General features: G+C 43.2%; 1 protein-coding gene across 3 annotated transcripts in view; it reads left to right on the plus strand.

Annotated features, from left to right (window-relative positions):
• The window catches only part of LOC143349346 (uncharacterized), a 224,511-nt gene that overhangs the window by 62,255 nt on the left and 138,609 nt on the right, over nt 1-23,647 (plus strand). For all 3 annotated transcript variants that reach the window (XM_076780525.1, XM_076780526.1, XM_076780527.1), the window contains one exon: nt 5,663-5,725. In XM_076780525.1, the coding sequence (XP_076636640.1) occupies nt 5,663-5,725 (63 nt within the window). The remainder of the gene's footprint in view (nt 1-5,662; nt 5,726-23,647) is intronic.

Raw genomic sequence — 23,647 nt, forward strand, 5'->3', positions numbered from 1 at the left:
TACGATTGCCTCGGGGGCGTGCACAGAAGTGCAAAGCAATCGTCTCCCAGCTCGACCCCACGGCTATAGGTTCTTCTAGAAACGGTAACGTATCGAAATACATGCGGCGGAAACGTTGGGCCCTGGCGTTGCCCTCCGTGTTCCCTACCGTGAGCTCCCGTTTCACCCTCTGAATCTACGGCGTACTGAATTCTTCCGGAGCTGAAATTCTCTCGATCTTTTACACGATTCCGGGCTTCTTTACGAGATTTTACCCCGGCACGATAAATGCACGCGCAATTATACCGGTAAGAAATTGAAATTTCGCGCTCGCTACGCCGCCCCCCGTACGATGCTTGTCCGTTTGTTTTCTTCGGGGTGGGATTTATAGGAGAAGTGCAAAACAGTTGTTCCTGGTGGATTTATGATCGTGGATCTGTTGCAGGATCCGTGGCCGTGATATATCGAACATCGGAAAAGGCAATGTCATAAATAAGAAAAGAGAATCAAGTTTCCGGTACTTTGCGCGGACAAGTCGCGAAACGAAACGATTTCGTATTTAGTATTTAGTCGAAACAGGCATAGTTACTTAGTATTTCGAAAAATGATTGACCGCAGGGATGGAAAGTTTGGGGAGTAACTCAAAGTGGATTCGGAGCGCGCTGGTCAGCCATCGAGGGGTTGAATTCTACGGAGAATAGAAACTTCCATCGAATTTAATCTTATTACGGTTACCTTAGTTTGGTTGCAGTAGACACTCGCAGGAAAACAAAGCAATTGTCCGTCGACACGATCCCTCCTTAACTATGGATTCTCCTCGAAACGTATCGAGATACACGGATAGTAGCCGGAAGGGAGGAACCAGTCCCAGTTATCCTCTAGTTTCGTACTCGAATTACATCGGGATGATCTTCGACTCGTGGAATTTACGCGGAGGGTCGTCGTCGCATTCTTTCGATCTTGGTTATTTACGAGATTCATATTTTGTTGAGCTCGAACCAAGTTGCTGGAAGGCATGAATTTCACAACGTCAAACTGGGTTAAGTTCGGTTACACGTAGTTTGCTGCACCTGTAACAGAAATGCTGACTGAACGTTAAATCGACTGATTGCAACTTGCTGGAAACTATTCTTGATCGTTATGTTCCAGGCATTGTTAGCCAAACATCACAATGTACCGTAGCGCGTGCCAAATTTAAATCGTTCTACAGAATGATTCTGAATATACAGAAACCGTGTGTTCCGTAATTTCATCGTAAATAAATTGTACATTTATTTTCGTGGTAATTTTTCATCCGAGCAGAAACGCAGACATATTTTAGAAACTCATAATTGTTGAAACGAATTACGGGAATTTGCTTCGGGAAAACGATTTAAATACGAACGATATAATTTAACGGGAGTAAACTCGCTCGCAAATAAGTTCATTTGCGTGACACCTGAAACTTGCAGTTCCGCAATGCAACGGGTCTCGCGGTCTTATTCCGTGGCTGTTGATCTTCTTAAGAACGCTAATCCGCCGGTATATATTAATTTGCCTAATTTCCTCTAGCTTAACGATAGTCGAAGTAGAAAATATCATCGTCGAATCGAAGTTCCGTTCTTTTCGATCATTTTACTGGATTGGAAATAAACATTAATTACTCGCTCGACAGCAAATAATCTTTCGCGCGGATTGATTCGCCTGAAATTGCGAAATACGATATAAATCACGAGGGAATTGGAGATTTGTCTTTACAATGCGTTTCGTTGATTTTCGTAAAAGGAACGTGTTCATTGCGTGATTCGGAATAGAATGGAGGGGCTCGCAACGTAATCTAGCAGCAGCAGATTATCCTAGAAACCTTAGGTGCAGAGATACGTAAAACAGAAGGAAGAGGATTCTCGTTATTTTCTACCCTCTTGCTCGAGTTACACTAAGAAAACATACAATTTACGGGAATCTCCTGAACTTGAGTGTTTTCATTCCCGGTTAATTGATTTCTTGCCATCGGTTCGATATACATCTTCTTCCGATTCTTCTTCTGGTTTCTTCTCTTGCGTAGCGATCGTCAGCGATGCCGTTTTCGCGTCTACAGCCAATGAAAAGTTATGGAAAACTCGGCGAGTTCTGTTCCCCCCATCTAACCGTATCGAATTCAAGTTTTGAAACATCGACTAGTAAACCCATTTCTCTCAGAAATCTTTCTTGAATTTACTTTTTCCTAGCATCTACTTACTCTCTGTCAGGTTTCTGCTTCGAGTCTATGCGAAACGTGCAAATTGCACGAAACACTCGAACCATGCACGTAGAATGAAAATACCAAAGGTTAAAGTTCACTCTCTTGTTTCTCTTTGGCGAACGAATTACATACCGTTCGTTTGTTTTGGACTAGTTTCACATACGCGTATAATAATTTTCATGCAACTCCTTTGTTAAATTGCTGCAAATTTTACAGACACGAAGCCCGGCAACTTCAAAATTAAAATATACACCTCCTCAGACTAAAAAATATAATCAGTACGTATCAATTCGTATTTCAGAATGCAACACGTAACATGGGAGAGTAGTGGACCGAAATGCAATGAAAAAGAAAAGGTCGAAATATAATATTTCGGTTAAGGGCATCGTTGGAATCGATCTGTCGTGTAATTTTCATGAGGATTCGTGTATTGGAGCTGGTTCAATGATCAAAACATTTCCGGGACACGCGAGTAATGCGCTTTCGGGACAAGCATCGGCTACGTTCCCCGTTCAATCTTTCGGAGCGGTTCGCTGGCAACGAATGGACGCTAATAGTCGATGAGGTTTGGTAAATTCACGGGAATCGGAATCGATTGGATGCCAGTCACGGGTGCTGGCCGCACCAAAAATTCTCAGATCGCGGTCACCGCCACGGCTCTCTCATCCTATATAACGAATACTTGGAATAGAATTCCGGAACATTCTTGACGTCCGTGACGTAGCTATCGAATTAACGGTGTGTACAAAACCGGTGAAACGACGGTTCCCCTTTCCGTTCGTCGTAGTTGTCGGTTTCTCTGCAGCAGTTTGCTTCTACACATACCTGCGGTAGTGTCAGTTTTGCAGGTTTCTTCGACAACTATTCCGAACTCTCTAGCAGAGAACGACTCCCGTCGATTAGATCGGCTGCACCCGGCGATGTCGTCGTCGTCGTCGTGGTCGTGGTGCTTTCTTTGCAACTGAATTCCACCGTCGACGCGAAATCTTCCCGTACAATGAGCAATGACTTTGGTAAACGGGGATTCCTGATTCTCCGTTGGCGGCTTGGCAACCGCGTGGATGACAGCCGATACGCGTGCAACAGTACCGATATCAGCCACCATCGATCTATTATATCGACTGTATGGCGACATCCAGCCTCTATAACGCAATAGTAGATGAGAATATTTCAATTTGCGGTGTAATAATCAATAGTGTGGTTCAGATTGTTCGACGTAGACACAGATCCCTTGAATCGAAATTCAGGGTGGTCGCGAAATTCTGCTGCAACCAGCAAGTAGGGTCTTTCGTATGAAATTTAAACTGTGACAGTAACAGCTTCGTGGAATGCGACCTCGATAAAACTCCGTGAAAAACGATTATACACTGTGATCAGAGTTGAAGAATTTGGCATAGAAACTTGTCATAGAAATTTGAATAGCCTGAATAACGCCCTGACAAAACCAGCTTCTGAAATAATCGCGGAGACCGTATTTGCCGCGATAGCCATTGGTCATGTCGTTTGCAAGCCAGCATTACTGCAAAAGGTGGTCATTTCGAATAATACCTCTATTTTTCTTTAGTCGTTAACTGTCCAAATAAATGTTGATCGGTTAAAAACGACAATATTTCTTATCTTTTTTCAGTAGCCAAATATTTCTCACAAAACAATATCCAAATATAGGTTAACAGAGTTTACGATAAGATAGAAATAATTTTTACCAACGTAATAAACTTTTATCGCGTTTAGGTTTTCCGCAAAACGCGTTCTTTTCAAGTTACAGGCAGTTTTATACTTGTATAATTCTCGCTGCAAACTGACCTAGCGTAACTGCTTCCACTCAGCTGTTTGGTATCAACGTTTTATGCTTCATGTTTAGGGTTCCGACCTGTCCTACTTTCGGATGTTTGTGGCCCACGTCCCATCTTGATACTTAAACGTCCTACTTCCAACAGTCTTTCATAGAAAAATTCTAAAAATTCCGAGTAAGCGGATCGTTGACAGAACTATCGACTTTCGTTTATTTTCTAGAAATTCCTATTAAACGTCCAACATAGGTGTTTTGAAAAACATTCGGTATTCGATATCACGACATCGGGTCACGAATGTTGAGCTATTTTAACGACTCGAAAGAGTACCTTTTCATTGGTATTAAAATAGAAGGCAGGTTGATCGATCGTCCAGCCTCGACTCGCTTTCAAAGTTGGAAAAAATTTCCTTCGGCTCGACCATTGAAATTCAATCTTTGTTCGCTACAGATGTTCGAGGAAGCTTAAGAAACTTTTGATCCCTGTTCTCAGTTTGAAACAATAAATAAGCGAGGGCAAAGAACAAAGTTTAGTACAGCTGTCATCCGTGTGCTTTCCTCTTCGTTTTTCTTCTGGTCCTTTCCTGAGTTTCCAGCAGATTATTCCAGATTTTCTTCAGGAGCGAGACAAGCGTCGATTAGACTACACGTTGAAATTTGACTGTTTCTTCGCTTGGAAATACGACCCTCGAAGCAGGAACCAGACGAGCAAGAAGCGACAATATCGTTGCGGACGATAGCATGTAATAAGAATAATTGTCGACGATGTTTTATGCATCGCGGTGATTTCGCGTTCAGCTCTTTAAAGTAGTCGCGTTCGCTAAACTTTCTTGTAGCGGGAATCTTAAATCTTTAACGGAGCAATTTCTTCTTCTGGTTCTCTCTCGCTCACTCCCTCTCGATAAAGTTCGTAACGACCGTGATAGAATTTAGTTTTACGCAAGCGGCAGTGAGATCGTATTTTCCTGGTATCACTTATCGAGCAATTTTTATTGTTATCCGTTGGTATAAAGCAGTAATTTTTAACGAGGCGAGGGCCATATGCTCCTTACCTCCACTGGGAAACACTGTATTTCTTGAGGGGATACACCACCCGGACGGCTTATAAAAACAGATGAATTTTAAGTCTGTTTCCTGAGATAACTATCAAGTAGTATAACGAGATATTTTCAGTTCGCGTTAAGCAATATTTCACCTATATATTTTAGCAAAAAGTGTTGCTTCAAAAGAAAACCATGCACCGTGTTCGTCGAAAAGACAATGTATTTAAAACTTTAGTTTCATTATATTTGCACGCTTAAATATCATAATTAGAATTTGCGTCGATACGTGTGAGCGTTATATTGCATATTTCCAATGTCGACAATTTGCGAGGGAAAACGTTACCAATTAAAACCTTTATTGCGCGTACCAAGAGGAGTATGTTTGATGTCCGTATTTAATTGACAAATTTTTCATTAACCGAAACGTAGAATTAACGGCAAACTAATTAATCGTAAATTTTGAAGGGAGCGACGAGTACAATATATCATCTACGTTGCTTACGAATACGTGGGGAATGAATTCGAAATGAAATTTCGTTTCGCGCGTTTTGCTCGTCGTGGCCCTCGTTCGATGCACCCCTGTTCCTCGAGAGATCGATCTAACGAGAGCACCCGTTGGTTTTGTTTCAGATGAATCACCGCGTCTCATCGCAGCAGCATTCGCCAGCCGATTCGCTAACAGTCTCGACACGGGTAAGTTTCTATTCTGATCTCGGCCGGCTATTTAAGTACACGACACGGGAAAGTTTCGGCGCGTATCGTGGCGACGCAGAAAGGAACGGCCAGCAGCGACGAGGGGTCGAGTTGGTTGACCCCGCGTCTAGCGACCCTAACGCGGCTCGTGTGTCGGATATCTTGAAAATCGCCTGGGTCAGGGCGTGGTAGCTAGCAGGTCCGCAATCAGACCGACCACGAGCCACCCCCTCTGCTCGTCCATCACACGATCCACTGAAAATATCAAATTAAAATAATCAGCAAATTCTTTTGACTCGGTTTTCTTCGTCGTTGCTTGCCCTCTTAGCCGTTCTGATTAGTGGAAAATAATACCCGTAACGCGATAGCCGGTGTTCGCGTTCATATTGCGGTCGTGTGGGTCTCGTGTAGTTGGTAAGCGCGCGAGCGGGCAACGTGTACGTGCGGTCCGGTTTATCGCGTATGTCCTCACACGGTTGATATATGATTGCGTTGTGTGCGTGCTACCCCCAGCACACATGTGTCTCTATGATCTATGCGTCCGTAGTTTGTCTCGTACGCTGGTTGGTGTATATCTACGCGATATCTGTGCGCCATTTCATGGCTGTGCCTGATGGAAACGGGACTCGTGTTAGCCTTCCTGTACTCGCGCTGTGTACTTTTGTACGTGCCTTGCTAGATACACGCACAGGCCGAGGCACTTAAAACCTCCGCGCTGAATAACTCGTTTACTTTTACCCAATGGATAAAAATGCTCGTCTTTCTTTTAAATGGACGCGTACTCAGAATACGGGGATCAACCCCTTGAGCTAGCGGAAAAGCGAGAGTTTGGCCTGAGATTTTAGCGGTTGATTTCAGAGCTCACTGTGCACGCATAAGTTGGTGTACACGTGCGCTGTTGGTTGACAGGAGGAGAAGCGAGGCGACGCGTGTGTTTGCCGGCGTTGACTCGAACTCTGCGCACGAACACTGGCTGTTCGACGTGCGCGTGATTGCGTGTACGCGTGCATAAGACCCTTTGTACTCGGGATTCGGGGAAGCTGCCTTTGCACTACCGGCGAAGACACGAGCCAATCAATCCCCATCTGCTTTCGGTTTCGCCTCCCCTACGTGCTCGCTACCCTCGCTACCCTCGGTCTCTCTGCTACGTCTCTAGAATTTCGATGATCTTCGCCTGGAAACAGATTTATCTCGCCTGCTTTCCTTTCTCTTCGCCAACAGTAGCTTTCGAGTTCGCTTGGTCCCTTCATCGATTCCGAGGAGATGCTCCGTACGCGGCTGGCATCGCAGCTACCCCCGTGTGTTTCTATCTCAGCCGTGTTTCGCGTGCAGGTAATTTTATTCCGCTTGCACCGGATGCAGCTCGCAGTGGCTCTTCCCGATACTCGTTTTCTAGAACACCCTGCCACGCTCGATTATCGCTCGATGGGCTATCGCGACCTACGCCCCTCCTCGTGCTCCTCCAAGATTTCACCCGCGACATCCAACGCCCTTGGGCGCCATTCATCCTCGGTTCCGTTTTTAATCTAGTCGCCCAGTTTCGAGGGTCCTTATCGACTCTGATCCGTCGTTTGTCATCGCGTCAACGGCCAATAGCTCGCGAAAGCCACCCCGGTTTTGGCTGCGTTCCGAACAAGTTAATAGCTTTTTTGCTACTCGGCCTGCATTATCGGCCTCTTCTTGGCGAGGATTCCCAGCTTAAAGGGAGACGTCGTTAATCTCGGTGAAGATTCGGGTTAGGCGCGGGGGCGAAGGTTAAGGTCGAACTTTCGAGTAGCAAAGTACCGCGTGAACGGAAAATCGCCTAATTTTCACGAGATACCGCTGCTCCGGACCCTTCTTTTATCTTATCATCTCCCCTTCGAAGGGATGCGAGTAGATCGCGTACGATCGACAATTTACCGCCTCTGTCGCCCTTGGAGGCCTTTCTCAAACGCTGCAATCAATATCTGTTCGCGACCTTGCAGGTGTCTAATTGTGGTTACGAGCAACTCGCAGCTTGCTGCGCTATAGTTTTGCGAAACCCGTCGTTTGCAGCGCGACCGCGATGCCTGTGCAGGTATACAAGAAACGAGAGACAACGAAGCGAACGACCTCGTAAAATTCGGCCCGATTTATGTTACGTTTCCTTCTCCGGAACTTTTCCCATCGCGCTACCTGCCCTTTTTGCGGTTTTCCTTGATTTACCGCCGCGTTCCCTGCAACGCCCCGAACCGTGCTATAAACAACCCTCTGTAAATAATCTTAATCGACACCGTTGTCGTCCAGTGTCCTGTTCTCGGTATTTTATCTTGATTGTAATACTTACTCGAACGAAAACCACCGGAATATAAATACGAGACGACACGAGTTTATTCCAACGAACTAATACTAATTGAAAGTTTTAACGCGTACGGTAGGGCTCGGTTAAATATGAATATTTCATTCCGAATAGATGAAACAGAATCATCTGCGTCGCTGTTCATGTTTTTCCAACTCGAGCGACCAACAGCTGTGAAAAAAGAGGTTGCACGTCAAAGCGATGCACGCAGCACGCGTATCGGCGCGACAGCAATGTATGCAAACCAACAGTTTTTATACAGGGTGTTCGGCCAACCCTGGGAAAAATTTTAATAGGGGATTCTAGAGACCAAAATAAAACGAAAATCAAGAATGCCAATTTATTGATGGAGGCTCCCTTCAAAAGTTATTAAATTCAAAAATTTCAAATCGATTTGGAAAAATTATTTTCGGTTGCGCGGGTCAATTACAATCATTTTTGGTCATTACACGTACCCTCGAAATCCTACTCAGTTTCGAGAAAAAAATTCCTTACCGAAAATCTAATTAGGTGCCTTTTTTCGACGAAAACAAAAAATTTCAAATCGTTCTGAAAAAATTATTTTCGGTTGCGGGGGTCAATTACAATCATTTTTGGTGAATAGACATACCCCCGAATTCCTACCCAGTTTCGAGAAAAAAATTCAAGAAGGTGTGAAATATTTCGACGGAAAAAAACAATTTCAAATGATTCTAAAAAAATTATTTTTAGTTGCAGGGTTCAATTACAATCATTTTTGGTCATTACACGTACCCTCGAAATCCTACTCAGTTTCGAGAAAAAAATTCCTCAACGAAAATATAATTTCTGGCCAGAAATGTCTGCCTGAATTTTCATGCGAATTTTTAAAACGTCATAACTTCTGAACGGATTAGACGATTTTAATGTTCAAAAAGCCAAACGCCGTGTATTTTAGTGTAGAATATGTAGAAATTATAAAAATATTTGAAAGGTTGTTCCTTGACCTCGTAATGTTAGAAAAACCCCATAAAAATGGTCCATTTTTCAAACAGCCATAACTCCTACAATAGTGAATATATTTCAATGAAACTTTTTCCTGAAATAGAGCTCATGGATACTTACAAAAAAGTATTAGACAACTTTTCTGTAGGGCGTCAAACAAAATTATTAAAAATGAAACGCATTTTCGAGAAAAAAATTTAGTACGGATGGAACTTTAAACGTTAATAACTTTGTAACAAAGCCTTCATGAAGAAATTGGTATTCTTAATTTTCGTCTTATTTTGGCCTCTAGAATCCCCCATTAAAATTTTCCCCTGTATTTTTCACTTTTATCCTTCGGTAAGAATATCGTCAATGGTTTGGCGAGAATTATTTTGCAATCATTTCCGAGAAACTTTGAAATGAACGTCCTCGTGCCTGAAAATCGCGACAAATATTTGTTAGCGTCCTGTACAATTCGAAAAACTCGGAATAAAGTCACTTTATTGCGTACAAGGTTTGCTCAAATATTCTATTTTGACAATTAATGGAATAATATTTACGTCGTGCTGAAATAAAAATTTCAATAAATATTTGATCGCAGTGCTTCAGAAACTAGAGACACATATCCGTATTGAAATCGGAAATTTTTAATAAATTTCATGCTTGATAGACAGGAGTGCAATTTACGCCCAATATTAACTTTCCGCGTGGATGGAAAGGAAAAAGGATTAAAGCAACAGAGGTGTCGAATATACTGAAAGCAGTAGAATTTAAATTTCACGCAAGTTCTTTATGGAAACTATCGATACGCGTCGTTCAATGTTCGCGAAAAATTGAATGAGAAGCTTAAGTCTTGAACTTCGGAGGGATCAATAGTATTTCGCGCGTGACTAGGTGATATTCGACGAACACAGGATTTTTATCGCAATTTCCCGCGTGGCCCAGATTTCTCTCATCTTTCATTTTATCATCCACATTTCGATTATACGTCGACGCTAGGCGAATATGGCGTGGACCAAGAATGAGTAAGGTGCACGGTATTATTAAATTCACTGGGTATTGTGCTCCGCTTCTGCACTCGCTTAACCGAACCAAATATCGAGTAGGTGCACCTATCACTGGCCGGGTATCCTTTATTTACATTCGATTACAATAGCTGTTTGCGGATCTTTTATCGAAAATGGACGCATAAACGAGATACATTCGCTTGGTTTATATTCTTAAATAATATCGGGTAGTGTCTATAAACGTTTTAAAATTAATAATACCAGATAATGTATACCGTTTGAACGTTTAACGATTTTACTTCTGGAAAGCTTAAAATTTGTATCGTTCGTTGGAAGTAAAAATATGCCAACCCAGTGGCCTAGCAGAAAACACTGTTTATGAAATGGCGGGGCAGGTAGATCGTTAGGTGGTAGATCGTTAAGCAGGGACGCGTGCGATCGTCGTCGTCTCGGATCGATCTACTCGGTCCTGACCGACTTTTCCTCCTGATCGGCCGGAAGGAAGGCTGCTGCCAGGACGAAGAAGCTTGAAAGCCGATTCTGCTCCCGTGCCGTAAATCACCACTGGCGGATATATAAAAGCGATTATCGAAACTTCGCTAATGCGATTTTCCTGCCGTCTGCTTCGCGGCCCGGTGCGCTGTGCATTAGTGAATGGCTGGCTTGATATAATGGATTGATAGCGAGACGCACTGATCACACGGATATTATTATTATTTACACAAGCGCGGCCGTTACGACGAACGACAGGTAATCGCGATGCAACCAGGGAATGTAATATCCGCGACCAAGCTGAAAATCGGTGAAACGCAGATCGCTTATTATCGATTAGAAATAATTGGAAACTGATCGTACCAGATTCGATCGAGCTTAATGCATGCTCGCGAATCTGGGTCAGATCCTACGAAAGACAAAACCGTGTCTTATCAAGGTACAAGTAGACACAGTTTAAAGGAACTCTACGACAAGAAAAATAAGTCTTAACGATTAAAAAACGTCTGGGGAAACGACGAACGGTCGTTAATCATAATATTCGTCCTTACCAAACAAATAATTTTTTGCAAGTTTCTTTTAAACGAAACATTCTATACAGGGTGTTCGACCACCCCTGGGAAAAATTTTAAGAATATAAATTTGTTGAGGCTTCGTTAAAAAGTTATTTGCAGGGGTCAATCAACAAATTAGTATCCTTGATTTTCGTCTCATTTTGACCCCCAGAAATCTACTAAAATTTTTCCCAGGCCGAACACCCTGTGTGTGTAAGGTGTTTTATGGCACTATGCGAAATAATGTAAATTGGAAAGGTTTGCACTGTAATTTTTCCAACGGGACTGTGAAATCTTCACCGATGGGAGGCTAGCAAAGGGAAAGCCGATTGCATCGCGTCGTCGATCACCGGGGTCGGGTAAAAATGCGATTGTTGAAACTTGGCTAACGTAATTTCGTCGACGTGGATACCTCGCCGCCTGTCATCAGCACTTCAATTACCCGTCAATGAAGGCCTCTCTATAAAGGAGATAACAGCGGACGGTTATCGTGAAAGGATAGCGAGCCCACCGACCAAGTGCACGTCTCTGACCATGCGCTATGAGTTCAAAGCAAACTACAGTCTGTCACACAACACCGTTATCTTCGTGGAAATTAATTTAACCTACGAAAATTTATGCAGGATGTTCACCTGTCGTAATAGTAATTCTTTTAGGGGATGATTTTACAGAGGAAAGTAAATTACTTTTGCGACGATCCAAGCGCCAACTTTCCATCTCTGCACATAGTTTCTTGAAAATTTCAGTTTCCTATAAATGCATAAATATCCGTAGTCTATACATACAGGGTGTTTGGCCACCCCTGGAAAAAATTTTAATGGGGGATTCTAGAGGCCAAAATCAAGAATTCCAATTTGTTGATAAAGTTCCGTCGGTACTGAATTTTTTCCTCGAAAATGCGCAAGATTTCGGGGATATGGCAGAAAATATTTTTTCCATAGCAATTTGAAATTTTTGAATTTAATTGTTAATAACTTTTTAACGAAGCCTCCATCAAAATTTTTGCCAGTGTTGGCCGAACACCCTGTATATGACAGACTGTAAGCGAAACATAGGGGAGAATAAGGGACATAGAGTACATTAAATATACACGTTCGTGTGTTTCTTACAGAAGCGATAAAAGACCCGACACTGAATTAAACATATTGTTTCCTTTGCATAAATGTGACAAAGGCCATACGGTACGTTCCCATTGACAATGAAATTAATCTTGAAGAGAACTATTACCATAACTTCTTTACGCGTAATAGTATGTGTTTCTACTCGCTCGAGATTCGTCGAATCGATCTAAGAAAATACGATAGGAATAGAACGGGCGATTTTATTTCTGCGATCGATCTTTCTTCTCGGTCTGAGACTGAGTCACGCACTCAACGTTTAACGTATAAAGCGAACGGGATACACCAAAAGTTTCCGAGTTTTATCTCCGAAGGACTTGGATTAGATTCCAGCAGCAAAAAGGACCCAAGAGAAAAGTTCCTTATGCCAACTAGAAACTAGAGTCTGCCGGGACTTCTGGACCCGTTCCTTTATGACTCGGATAACGACGAGAGGGCTAGTTATTCCGAATTCAATACTCTCTGGTACGCCGGGGGGTATATCTCGCTGGTGATCTCCGGATCAAGGAGGTTAGAAGCTCAATAGCGCTTGGGTACTCCTCAACGCTACGGAATAGACACTCGCTTGCACCGAAACTGAACAGAGATAGACCAACGACGAGAGTCTCGCATTGCACGAGCAGAAATGCAAAATAAAAATTATTGGCAATGAAATTTAAATCTCTATCGTAGGAGTTGTCGTGGCAGTAGAATTACCATCGGGTTGAGCACAGGTGAACCGCACACGCGTAAAGTAAATCTTGATAAGCGTTTAATCGAACGATCGGGGACACACTGTCTGGGATCTAGTCGCGAATCGTTGGTTAAACGGTATAGAATTGGAGACTCGAGTATCGTGACGGTGGTCGGACCAGCGAACACGAAAGTAAAGCGGGGACCGATTTTCTCTTTCACGCGACAGGGAAAACTGATTGTGTCGACGCTGTCAATCACCAACGGCGGATATAAAAGCGATTACCGAAACATCACTAATGTGATTTTCCCGGCGAGCAGTCCAGCCTTTATGGCATGTCGGCGACATAGCTGACTCTTGCTTGCTTTGCTCGAACGACCGAGGTATGCACGTTGAAATTCATCGTTTTAGAACGAAACAAACGAAACAGAGACCGAAGAAGGGGGAGGAGAAGGCGATGGGAACGATTGATCTCCCTTTGTGGCATCTCAAAGTAACGAGATTAGCGTATCTCGTTCCGCTTGGGCGACGCTAATGCAGGAAACCGAGAGAGAGTAGTGCACGTGCTTTTTATCATCGAGTCGTCCTAAGGTTATTTACCTGAATGAGTCGCTCGATAGAGAAATGTGCAAGACACGGATTAATAATTTCGTAGGCCTTGTGTACGGTTTTCTAAGGAATACGAAGCGTACATTTTTCACGACGCACAAGCTGATGACGACGACACGACTGCTAGGCGGATCGTTACGTTACAACGCGAAAGCATCGTACAAGTTGATGTATGTAAATCGATTTCGAAATAACGCTGGGTACAAGTCACAATACAGATCAAGTACTTACGTGGGTGGCGATATTCGGCCAAGTTTTCTTCACATAGGCTCGCGAAATATCTGTCTGGAATATTTAGTGAGAAAAGTGATTTTCCAGACTCGTTGGCGTACCTTGTTCGAAACGATCTTTCACGAAATACCAACGCAGGTTGTTATTCGATTATTTTAGTTAACAGCTCTCGAGTGAATTATCCTGTAAACCGTAATCGCGAGTAGAGTATACCAGCTTTGCGCGGCATCAGCCGGGGGAGCCTAGGATTTCGGAAGTAATCACTTAATTATCGTTATCACTGTCGTCGTTGCTGCTTATCAAACTAATAATGATAACAGTACCGTTTCGTGCGGCAGGGAACGCGCGGACATGAAAACCTCTGGCTCGTACGAGCCGCTCTCTCGAGCTTATTACTTTATCGGTGTATTACGTGACGCTTTCATGCTCGTAATTATAATTAATGTCAGGGAGGGCAGCGTCGGTCGTCATTTGGAAGAGTGGCCATTATTAAGGGGCAGAACGCGCGCAAACCACTGTCACTGTCAGTGCGTGCTCGCCGGTAATTTCGCGGCGTTGATAAGCGCCGCGCCGTGCCATTAGGTGATAGATTTTATTGTCCGTCAGGACCCACCCCGACTGATAATCATCGCGATACCTTACCTTGCACGCTCCTGGCTGAAATGTGCGCGCACGTGACGGAAATGTACGCCACCATTCGGTATACGCACCTCTCTGATATACGGGGTGTTCCATTTGCCCCGACATTCCATCCGGAATATCCCCTGTTCTTTCCACACCGCGTGTAACCAATGCTATTTTACCAAATAAAATACCCGAAATTTTGGCAACATTCTAGCTTTAATAACACCAACGCACAACAGCCCGAACAAACGATATTTCTCGATCAAAATACAATAATTTCGTATACACCTCCGCAACAACAAATTTGAATATGTTATATTCGACTAGAGACTATTACAGATTAATATTTTCGTTGGTAATTGCTACAAGATTGCTCCTGAATATACGCGAGTATTATTTAAATTGTCACAGAATTCGTCGTAGCATGAAATTAACCGAGTTTCTCCTATAACAATCAACTGGTACTCTGCTCGAGTTTGTGAACGTCGATATACATAGAAGTGCACTCCTACTCTGCATCGAGGAAATGTACATAATCGGTTTTAGGGATTTTAGAAGTAGAAAAGGGACTGATAGGATAGAGCAAGCATTAGGAAGGTTCTTAAGTAACTTAGAAGCTAGAATAACTCATAATTCACAGGACATGAATGATACAGTGTTCACAGAGACGAGCGAATCGACAATTGAATTGTTTCTCGAGGTGGTGAATATCACGATTAATTCCTTTTTAACGCTAAATCTACCGACACTTCGCGTATACTAGTTCCTACAATGGCCGGTCAAATGACCAGTCTTTGTTTCTCTGGCATAGTAACTACACAAACATCAATTCAATTTAATAAACAATTTATAATCCATAGAAATTACTGAAACTTTTTTGGGTGCATACAGTCAAAGAAAATGTTAAAATAAACATAGAAGGAAGCATAAATTGTAGTAGGTGGTATAGTCATCGGATAGAGGATTAAATGCCCTTTAAAATGAGCGCTCGTACGAGTCGATAGCTTAATTAGTTCCGGAGATATGGCGATTTTAGTTTCAAGTCGATCGGATGAGACCGAAGCACTTTGTTTACGTCCGCGAGATGAATGAACTTTTTTACTACGGCCAAGGTCGTTGACCGCACGTGACTCGTAGTAACTAGGTCACTCGGCCACTCGGTCACGAGTCACGTACGAGACAAAGAGGTACGACGCGACGCGTCAGACGAAGACAGCGATAGTCGAATTAAGAAAAATTACCATTTACATAAATTACGATATCTCGAAAACGGAAAGTCCGATCGACAAAAACCAAAAACCAATTTCAAAGAGGAAGCTTCACCGCTGCTAATGGTGGTGGAATTTTGAATAAAGCACTAGTAGTTTCGGAACTGCACGCGTCTAAAGTTTTAGTATTTTTAATACGCGGGAAGCGCCATAAGAGAGCTTTTAAAAAATTACCCCTTTACATAAATTACGATATCTCGAAAACGAAAAGTCCGATCGACAAGAACCAAAAACCATTTCAAACAGGAAGGTTTACCGCTGCTAACGATGGTTCAATTTTTAATAAAGCACTAGTAGTTTCAGAACTGCACGCGTCTAAAGTTTTAGTATTTTTAATACGCGTTCATAGACACTTCGAAGGCAGTGGAAACTGAAAATTCTCTCCTTTCATCTTTGCTACGTGTATATTTCCTATTTATCATCGACAGCTAACCAGAATTTAATAAATATAAATTGTTTAACCGGTCGTGGTGGGTTTAGCGTTAATTATGTTATTACGTACCGTGAATTGTGAAAAGATCGATTGATCGTTGCGTCTAATTAGAAGCTAATGTATCGCGTAGATGAAATATTTATAATTAATTCGGTCGGAAAGTATTTTTAAGGTGACCATTGTTGAAGTTTTAAAAGTGCAGGGCAGAACGAATCGTACAGTCGAGCGAACAGGAATTCTAACTCGGATCTCTCGTTTGCCGGACGACTGCTCTAGCCAATTGAGCTCGCTCGGATCGTCGACGGATTCCTTTCCCCTGAGTCTAATATCCGAATGATGCCGCCCACGTAAGGTCAACAACATTTTTCTTTTTAAGAGGAACGATGTGTCTGTGTCAACGTAACGACGTAGCAGTCGACTACACAAAATTTGACAAGTTAGATCGCGTACAGGTCGAATGGACAAATCGGAATATCAAATTCCAGTGTATCTGAACGTCATGAATATTATTGCTGTTGTACGGTCGCCGATACATCTGTTTCCTGTTAAGCGTTACGACTTCCTTGAGAGCGGTTGCATATGTTCGATTGGTGTACGAAGTCGCGCAGAAAGTCAAGTTTACGACGGTTCCCTCTCGACGCGTACACACATGGAACGATTTTACGATAGAAAGGCGAGCGGGGACGTAAAAGAATTGGCATATTAGATTCGGAAATCGCCAATGGCAGTCATATCGAACATCAAAGTATCAGATATCGATTACTTAACGGTAACGACGGCCCAACAAACCGTTCAAGTTGCTTTAAACACGAGCATCGTAACAATTGCTGTAACTATTTCTGATCGCATTGTTGCTTTAACGAGCTGTGTCGCGTAGATTGTTATCGTTTCCACCGATGCAACCTCGATCTCAACGATAACGGGTAATCGGTCGGCAATCGATTTTCCGCTATTTGCGCGTTAAACTTTCACCTATTTGACTCCGTTTAAATAGAATCGAATATTATTTCTGTGGCGCGGATCGATCTATCTGTGTGTAAACGTTTTAGAGTGTTAAATAAAGCCAGAGTCAGGCTCCAATTATGGTAATGTTTCGGTAAATATAAAGAACGTAATTGTACCTCAGAGGCATTCGATAGAGAGGAAAGTACAGTCTAGTTCATACAATATTTACCCTTATCGTGTCCTCAGCGACCATTAATCATGGGGTCAGAATCGATCAATACCCATTGCAGGAGCGAGGGTTATCGCGTATTTGTAATTATAGCCTCCTAATATCTTCCTCATCAGGATAGTAATCACGGTTGCCAAATGTCTCTAGTTGATCGAGATTGTCCCCAATTTCGATATTCACGCGCGTGACAGAAATAGGGCAGCTCTATGGAGACAGAGATGTATCGAAAAACCCAGGGTCCGTCCACTCGATAAACGAACATTCGTCGTAACGATCACCATAAATATTTATTCAAACTTGTTTCGTCTAATTACCACCCCGTGTGTGCCGACGAGCATTTTCTCAATGACCAATTTAAACGTTCTAAAGCGACTAACTCCGATAGAATTACCTATAGTTGCCGAGATAGATATTCTTCAAGTTTCCTACGAACTTGGTACAAAGAAGATCGTTAAAATACTTTTCCAATAGTTGGTTCTCGAAGTTTAATAGAATATCTGGTAATTTGTTTAATTAGCAAGTGATTCCGACATGGCCACGGAGATCTCGCTCTGATATTTAATCGCTAGGTCGCTAAGCGAGATGCCAAACTTTGCACGCGTGTGTATTGTGATTTTTATCGACGTTCTTCGCGGTGGAATGTCAGATGTGTTGAGAAGGAAGAAAAAGAGGTTGCTGGTTCGCGGTGGCTGAGACCAGCGTGGCGTGGTGTTGTAAATCCTAGCGTAAATACATCGGGGCTGGTAAACACCAGCAGCCCGTATATCGTTAAGCAAAGGCTCGAAGCCACTTCGCCCCAAAGGGACAAACTGCACGGCCTAGGCAGGATTGTGTGCGTGTCCATGCTCCACGCCCATTTTCTGAACTCAGCCACCGCGGCTGATCCCTGACGTCACTTCCGGAGCGCGCTGTGGTTCCCTCTTTCAAGATCTGACATAGATTGGGGACCGGGAACGAGCTATTCGTGCATGGAGTTTTACGGTTCGCCTTTGTTTGCCGTTCTTACGGCCGCAAACCGACGGGGTTCCGTTGCTCGAAACAAACAGAGGGAAACAGAGACAACGAAACACGCACGAGAAATTTCCAAGTCTTGACATTTTTATCTGCCCGCCTCGCGAGAGGGAATTTCATTCGTAAAACTGAATCGCGGTCGTTTCGACTTTTTCACGGCTCGAACTTCCTCCACGGTTTATTCTGCGACTGGGCTAGACGTTTCATTTTCCTTTTTATTCAATGGTCTCGAATTAACACGCGGCCTTTCATGGGTTTCTACATATACGCTTGAATTATACGGTTCCTTCGGCGAATGTCGACGATACTGTTCGTCTTTCGATTACGATTATCAAATGTGCTGACATTGCACACCTTTTTAAATTGTTTCTAGAAAGCTTTAAATATCGATGTTTGTTTCTAAATTTACAATTTCATCGTGACATTTATCACTGACTTTTCGCTGAAAAATTTCGTTCGTTTTTATCGCATGATCTCTTACGAGTTGGCATATACGGATGCCAAATTAACTCGTAAAGTACGGACTGGGTTTTATAGAGGCTCTTGAAGATCGATGTCAGAAAGTAGTAAAGAAACGTTGGAGTTTATGTCCAGGTGTGGTGTGTTTGAAAAAATAAACGACATAGAAGGAGGACTTTCCTGGTTTCGCGTACAATGGTTATTTTAAGGACTTTGCGGTTCGTCTAGTAAATAACACGAAATAACAATTGCTCAGACTCGCGGTTTGACGGTTAACGGATCAAGCGTGCTTTGACAGAAACCATTACAATTTATCGCAAAACAAATCTCGTCTCGTCGCTAACGCGGTACATACATATGCATATGTAGATAGAATCGAATAGAAATGTCATTTGCATCATTTCGCAATTGATTTCTCCGATCAACTCGAATCGAGAAATTAAAAATGACGCTTTTATATTACGATGACAACTAAAAACTTGTACTTCTCATTGTATGTATATTCGTCAAAGTATGTGCTAGCCAATGACGGGATTCTTTCTCTCCCGAAATCGATATTTTTATTCCGAAATGAATTGCACGGTTGTTGTAGAACAAACTTCGAAAGCTTTTACTCTCTTTGTTCGCGATAGTGAAATCCTGTAAAGATAATATTGACCAACAAACCTGTTTGTCATATAAAGCGAAAAATGATAAGAGTTTTTCTTGTCTCCGTTGAAATATTTGTTGACCAATAACTGCGTAAATATTTACTTAAAATCTAGTAACAAATATTTTCCGTTTGATCATTTTTTCTGGCGATATTTCATATAAATTCTGCTCGTCAAAAAGAATAAATGTCAATACGAGGAAGTAATAGTAATAGCGGGAACAATAGCCGCGGTAACACTGGTCATGCAAATATTTTAATTGGAACGTATGAGAGAATAAATATTGACGAAACTCGTGTAAAATATAAATAATTTACTTTATTTGTACAGAGAAACGTATTAAAATTGATGTTGCGCAAAAAAGCGACCGTGAGCTTCGATACGATATTGTATCGTCCTGATATAATTAAGTTAATTTTAGCTTTCAATTCTGATGGAGTTTAATCGAGAGAACTTTTTCGATTTCGATTCAAATCGTGAAAAAACATTGGGCTAAGTGTATCGAGCTTCCTGGGGATCGTGTTAAAAGATAAAGTACGAGTTCAATGGAACGTATTTTGTTTTCATTGTCTTACGTAATTTCATGGTGGAAACCAATCGAATCGTATTAAAGAATATTAATGAGTGAAAGAGCAATTACGATGTTGTGTGCTTCTGTTTAATTTAATTTATTAATTAAATTCGAGTGTAATAAATTACTTTGGTCCAAAACTCAACGCGCTCGGTGTTCGGTGATTATTTAAATGTTCCTTCAACTTCTCTCCGTCTCAGAAATATAAACGATTCTCGTAGAAATTGCTTCGCCGCTGTTCTACGACAGAGTTTGACAATGAGTAATTTTCCAAGTTCTCCGGTGACATCTGTCCATAACGAGTGGCTGTTTATCGATACGAATAATCGAGGGAAAGTAGAGGGAAATCGTAGAGGGAAAAATAAGTTCACGATAAGTTTAGAATTCTCATTCTCTGGGTTTTATAGAATCGTTGTTAATTATTAAATAATTCATCGACGCAACTCCTCGATTTAGGAACAATATCAAATTAGGTATTCTTTATCGGTTTTGTGGCATCGATCGACCTTTGAAACGAGTTCCACGCGTTTGTATACACTCTGTATACATATACCAACGTATTTAATAGGGAGAAGAGGATCCTAGTTCTTATTGGTAGTTGCTAGATAAACTTTGCACGAAATCGACCTTTGAACTAGAAAGTGCTGTTGAGTAACAAGCCTCGATGACTTTCTGAAAATTTCATTGCCTCGGGACGAGTGATACGAGACAGAAAGCTGGTTCCAGCAATTTCCTAAAGAAAAATTCGCGCAATTAGAATTAAATTTGTGCTTGATTGTGATCCGGAGAGTATGATTGTAGCTTTCGTCTGTGCGTCGAACAAAGCGTTTCGCGATGAATTTATTCGGCAAATACGTAATATCGGTAGGTTAATCGTTGGGTGGTTAACCCTTGGAGCGGTACGAATGATATTACACTTACAGTTTCGTTGGAAAGGCCGCGCCTTATCGGAAACAATTTATCGGCGGGGCCGGGACAACACGCTTGCCTCCGGCTCCCGTGCAATCGGCATAATTTACTCGCTTATTTCACTATTGGCCCGATACGCAGCTCGCAATTACACTTTTCCTGGCGGCCGGATTAATACGTACACTTTATCGGGGATGATTTATCGGGCAGCAGCGGGACGATTTGATCGCAACCAGTCACGGTCTTCTCGAGACAATCAATTTTGATCGGGATCTACCACCGGCCGGTCGTCTATCCTTGTCGGATGGCAATTAACGTAAGCAAAGATCGTTATCTCCTTTGAAGTCGGGCTTCTTCTCCACCTTTCGCCTCCCTCTTTCCACAACTCCCTTTTCCTTCCTCGGCGTACTGCTTTTCACCCCCTTGCATACGTATACACCGGCCCCCCTCCCTTCGTTCTTTCCTTCGATTCTTCCCTCTTCCCTTGTACCTTCACCCCGACACCCTGGCCCTTTTAGCCATCCCCTTGCATCGGTCTTCCTCGCTCAGTCAATGGCCGACGACCGTCTGCCGCCTCCCCAATGCATCTTTCGATTTCTCTCCGATTTCTCCCGCCCTCTCGCTTTATTCTACCTTCTGGTATATCTTCACGTCCTTTCAACTTGTTTCCTTTCGAGCTCCCGAGGTGTAACTCTCGCTTTTTAACGAGCTTTTGCTCGCTGATAGTGCCTCGAATACTCAATCTATTGCTACGTGCTCGTTCAGCGGGAGATCCTTTACGTTAACCCTGTCATCTACACGTTTTTTTTTCGATTCGATGGTCGCTGGTATAAAATTTAAATGACAGAAAAATAAATGGGATTTCGATTCGTATTGTTTCCGGCGTTTTGACTGGACGCTGATAATCCGTAGCAGGAAGTTAGAGATACCCTCGAGGCATTCGAATTTACCGTGAATCGTGATTGTCATTAGACCACAACAAACGCTGCGTGCCATGTGGTCCGACGTGCACGGGGGCGCACTGAAAAATGGACGCAAGTATGCCATGGTGTTTGGGAACGCGCGGATAGGCGAGGCGTTTCGTTGGATATTTTTGGAAATTTTTGCATGCATGCTGAAAGCTTCGTTTCATCGAGAGTTGGATCGAAAAATTATTCGCGGTCGTCGCAAAACACGCTACCTCGGTACAAATTTGATTTTTCGTTCACGACCGTTTGCCGTTTCGATAAACGAATTCGACACTGCTTTCCGAGCCCGGAGCGACGAAACGTGTCAGCGTAAAAATGCTTCTAGAAATCAAAATTATATTCATATTATATGTAACAGGAATTTAGGGTAGGATCGATCGATGAGAGGGCTGGGATTTTTCGTCGGTCCGATCGAGCAATTACCACCTAGCAGAGCGCACACGGCGCTAAACCCTGATTGCACGGACGCTTGTGTACGCAAGAAGGGTGCGCCGGGTGTAATGCGTATAAATACAAACAGTTTGTCCGTCGACGGCCAGGACGAATCGAATGAATCCATAACGGATATGACAGAAGGGTTACCGTTTTTCCCATTACGGTGCCACCCCCTCCCTCTGTATCAGAATCCGGAAATTACCTGCCGTCGTATTATCATACGAGGGTCAAATCGAGACCACCCTCTCCCTCCGTGGCGATCTCGCCGCCGCGCCGCGTTAACCCTGTTTTTCTATCTCCGTCCAGTCGACAGTCTTCGTCGGTGCACACACGCCGAAATACGAGCTCGTCGTTCGCCAATCAATAGCCTACGTGCCCCGCAATCCGAATTTTCGCCACTGCCGCCGGGAATGAAACCGCCCCGGCATGTATCCGCTTGCGGTTAAAATATCTGCCCATCCGCTCGGACCCGCCAACCCGTGGCCCCCCAAACAACCCTCATTTCGCTCAACGCCCGCTCAAAAATTACTCGCCACCGTCTCGAGAACTTTCAGATGTACCTATCTCTCTAATTAACCACTTTCTTTCGAGAAACGTTTATGCATCCAGCTTACGAGCAGCGACAGGGATGCTTGAAACGCAACTGTTTCGTCGCCTTTGAATATTTCGAATATCGAGGCGTTACGGAACACCGAGCGTTCTCAAAGCGAGTATTCGCCGCGTGACGGGGATGAAACCCTCTCTCGTTCCATCGTAGCTGCTTCTCGACGCGAAATAGCCGCGCGCCACCCGCTACCTGGTTGTTGTTTGCATGCACAAGCGTTTATGCGAGCAACCCGACCTACCGCCGCCGGAATGCCGAAAAATATTAACCGCAACCGCTTGAGGGACGTTTAATTGAACAAAATTCAAATGTTCTTCTTTTCTCACTTGTAGTTCCGTTGTGTTCGCCGAAATGGCAATGTTTGCCAACGCGACGAACGCAGCCATCCCGATGTAACAATCGTGAGAATATACATCTGCTCGCACGCGACAAGTAAACGAGGGATGGTATCTGCGGGCGATCCTACGAAACCGGCGAAATATTTCCATCTAGAACATGATCGACCATTAGAAACCGTAATAACACTCGTGTCGTTTCTCAGAAACAGCTCCCCGTGGTACGATACAAAGACACACAACGTACAAATGAAAAATTTCAGAAATGGCAGAAACTCCCTGATGCTCGGCGAGGAGGACGTAAAAATCGATAGTTCGCGTACTCGATAGAGTCCGTATCTGCCCGGTAGCCAAGGATAAAGCTCCTTCAAAATGTATCCACCGATACGTTAAAATATCTATGCGTCTACTCGTTCCTGTTGACGGGTTCGCTCGCGTCCGTGTGTTTGCCTATATCCGTGAATTCGCCTCGATACGTATGTATACGCGTCATATCCGCTCTGTGGAACATCCGTCGGCGAAGAAAACTTGT

Source organism: Colletes latitarsis, chromosome 13 (genome assembly GCF_051014445.1).
Source record: "Colletes latitarsis isolate SP2378_abdomen chromosome 13, iyColLati1, whole genome shotgun sequence".
Lineage (NCBI taxonomy): Eukaryota > Metazoa > Arthropoda > Insecta > Hymenoptera > Colletidae > Colletes > Colletes latitarsis.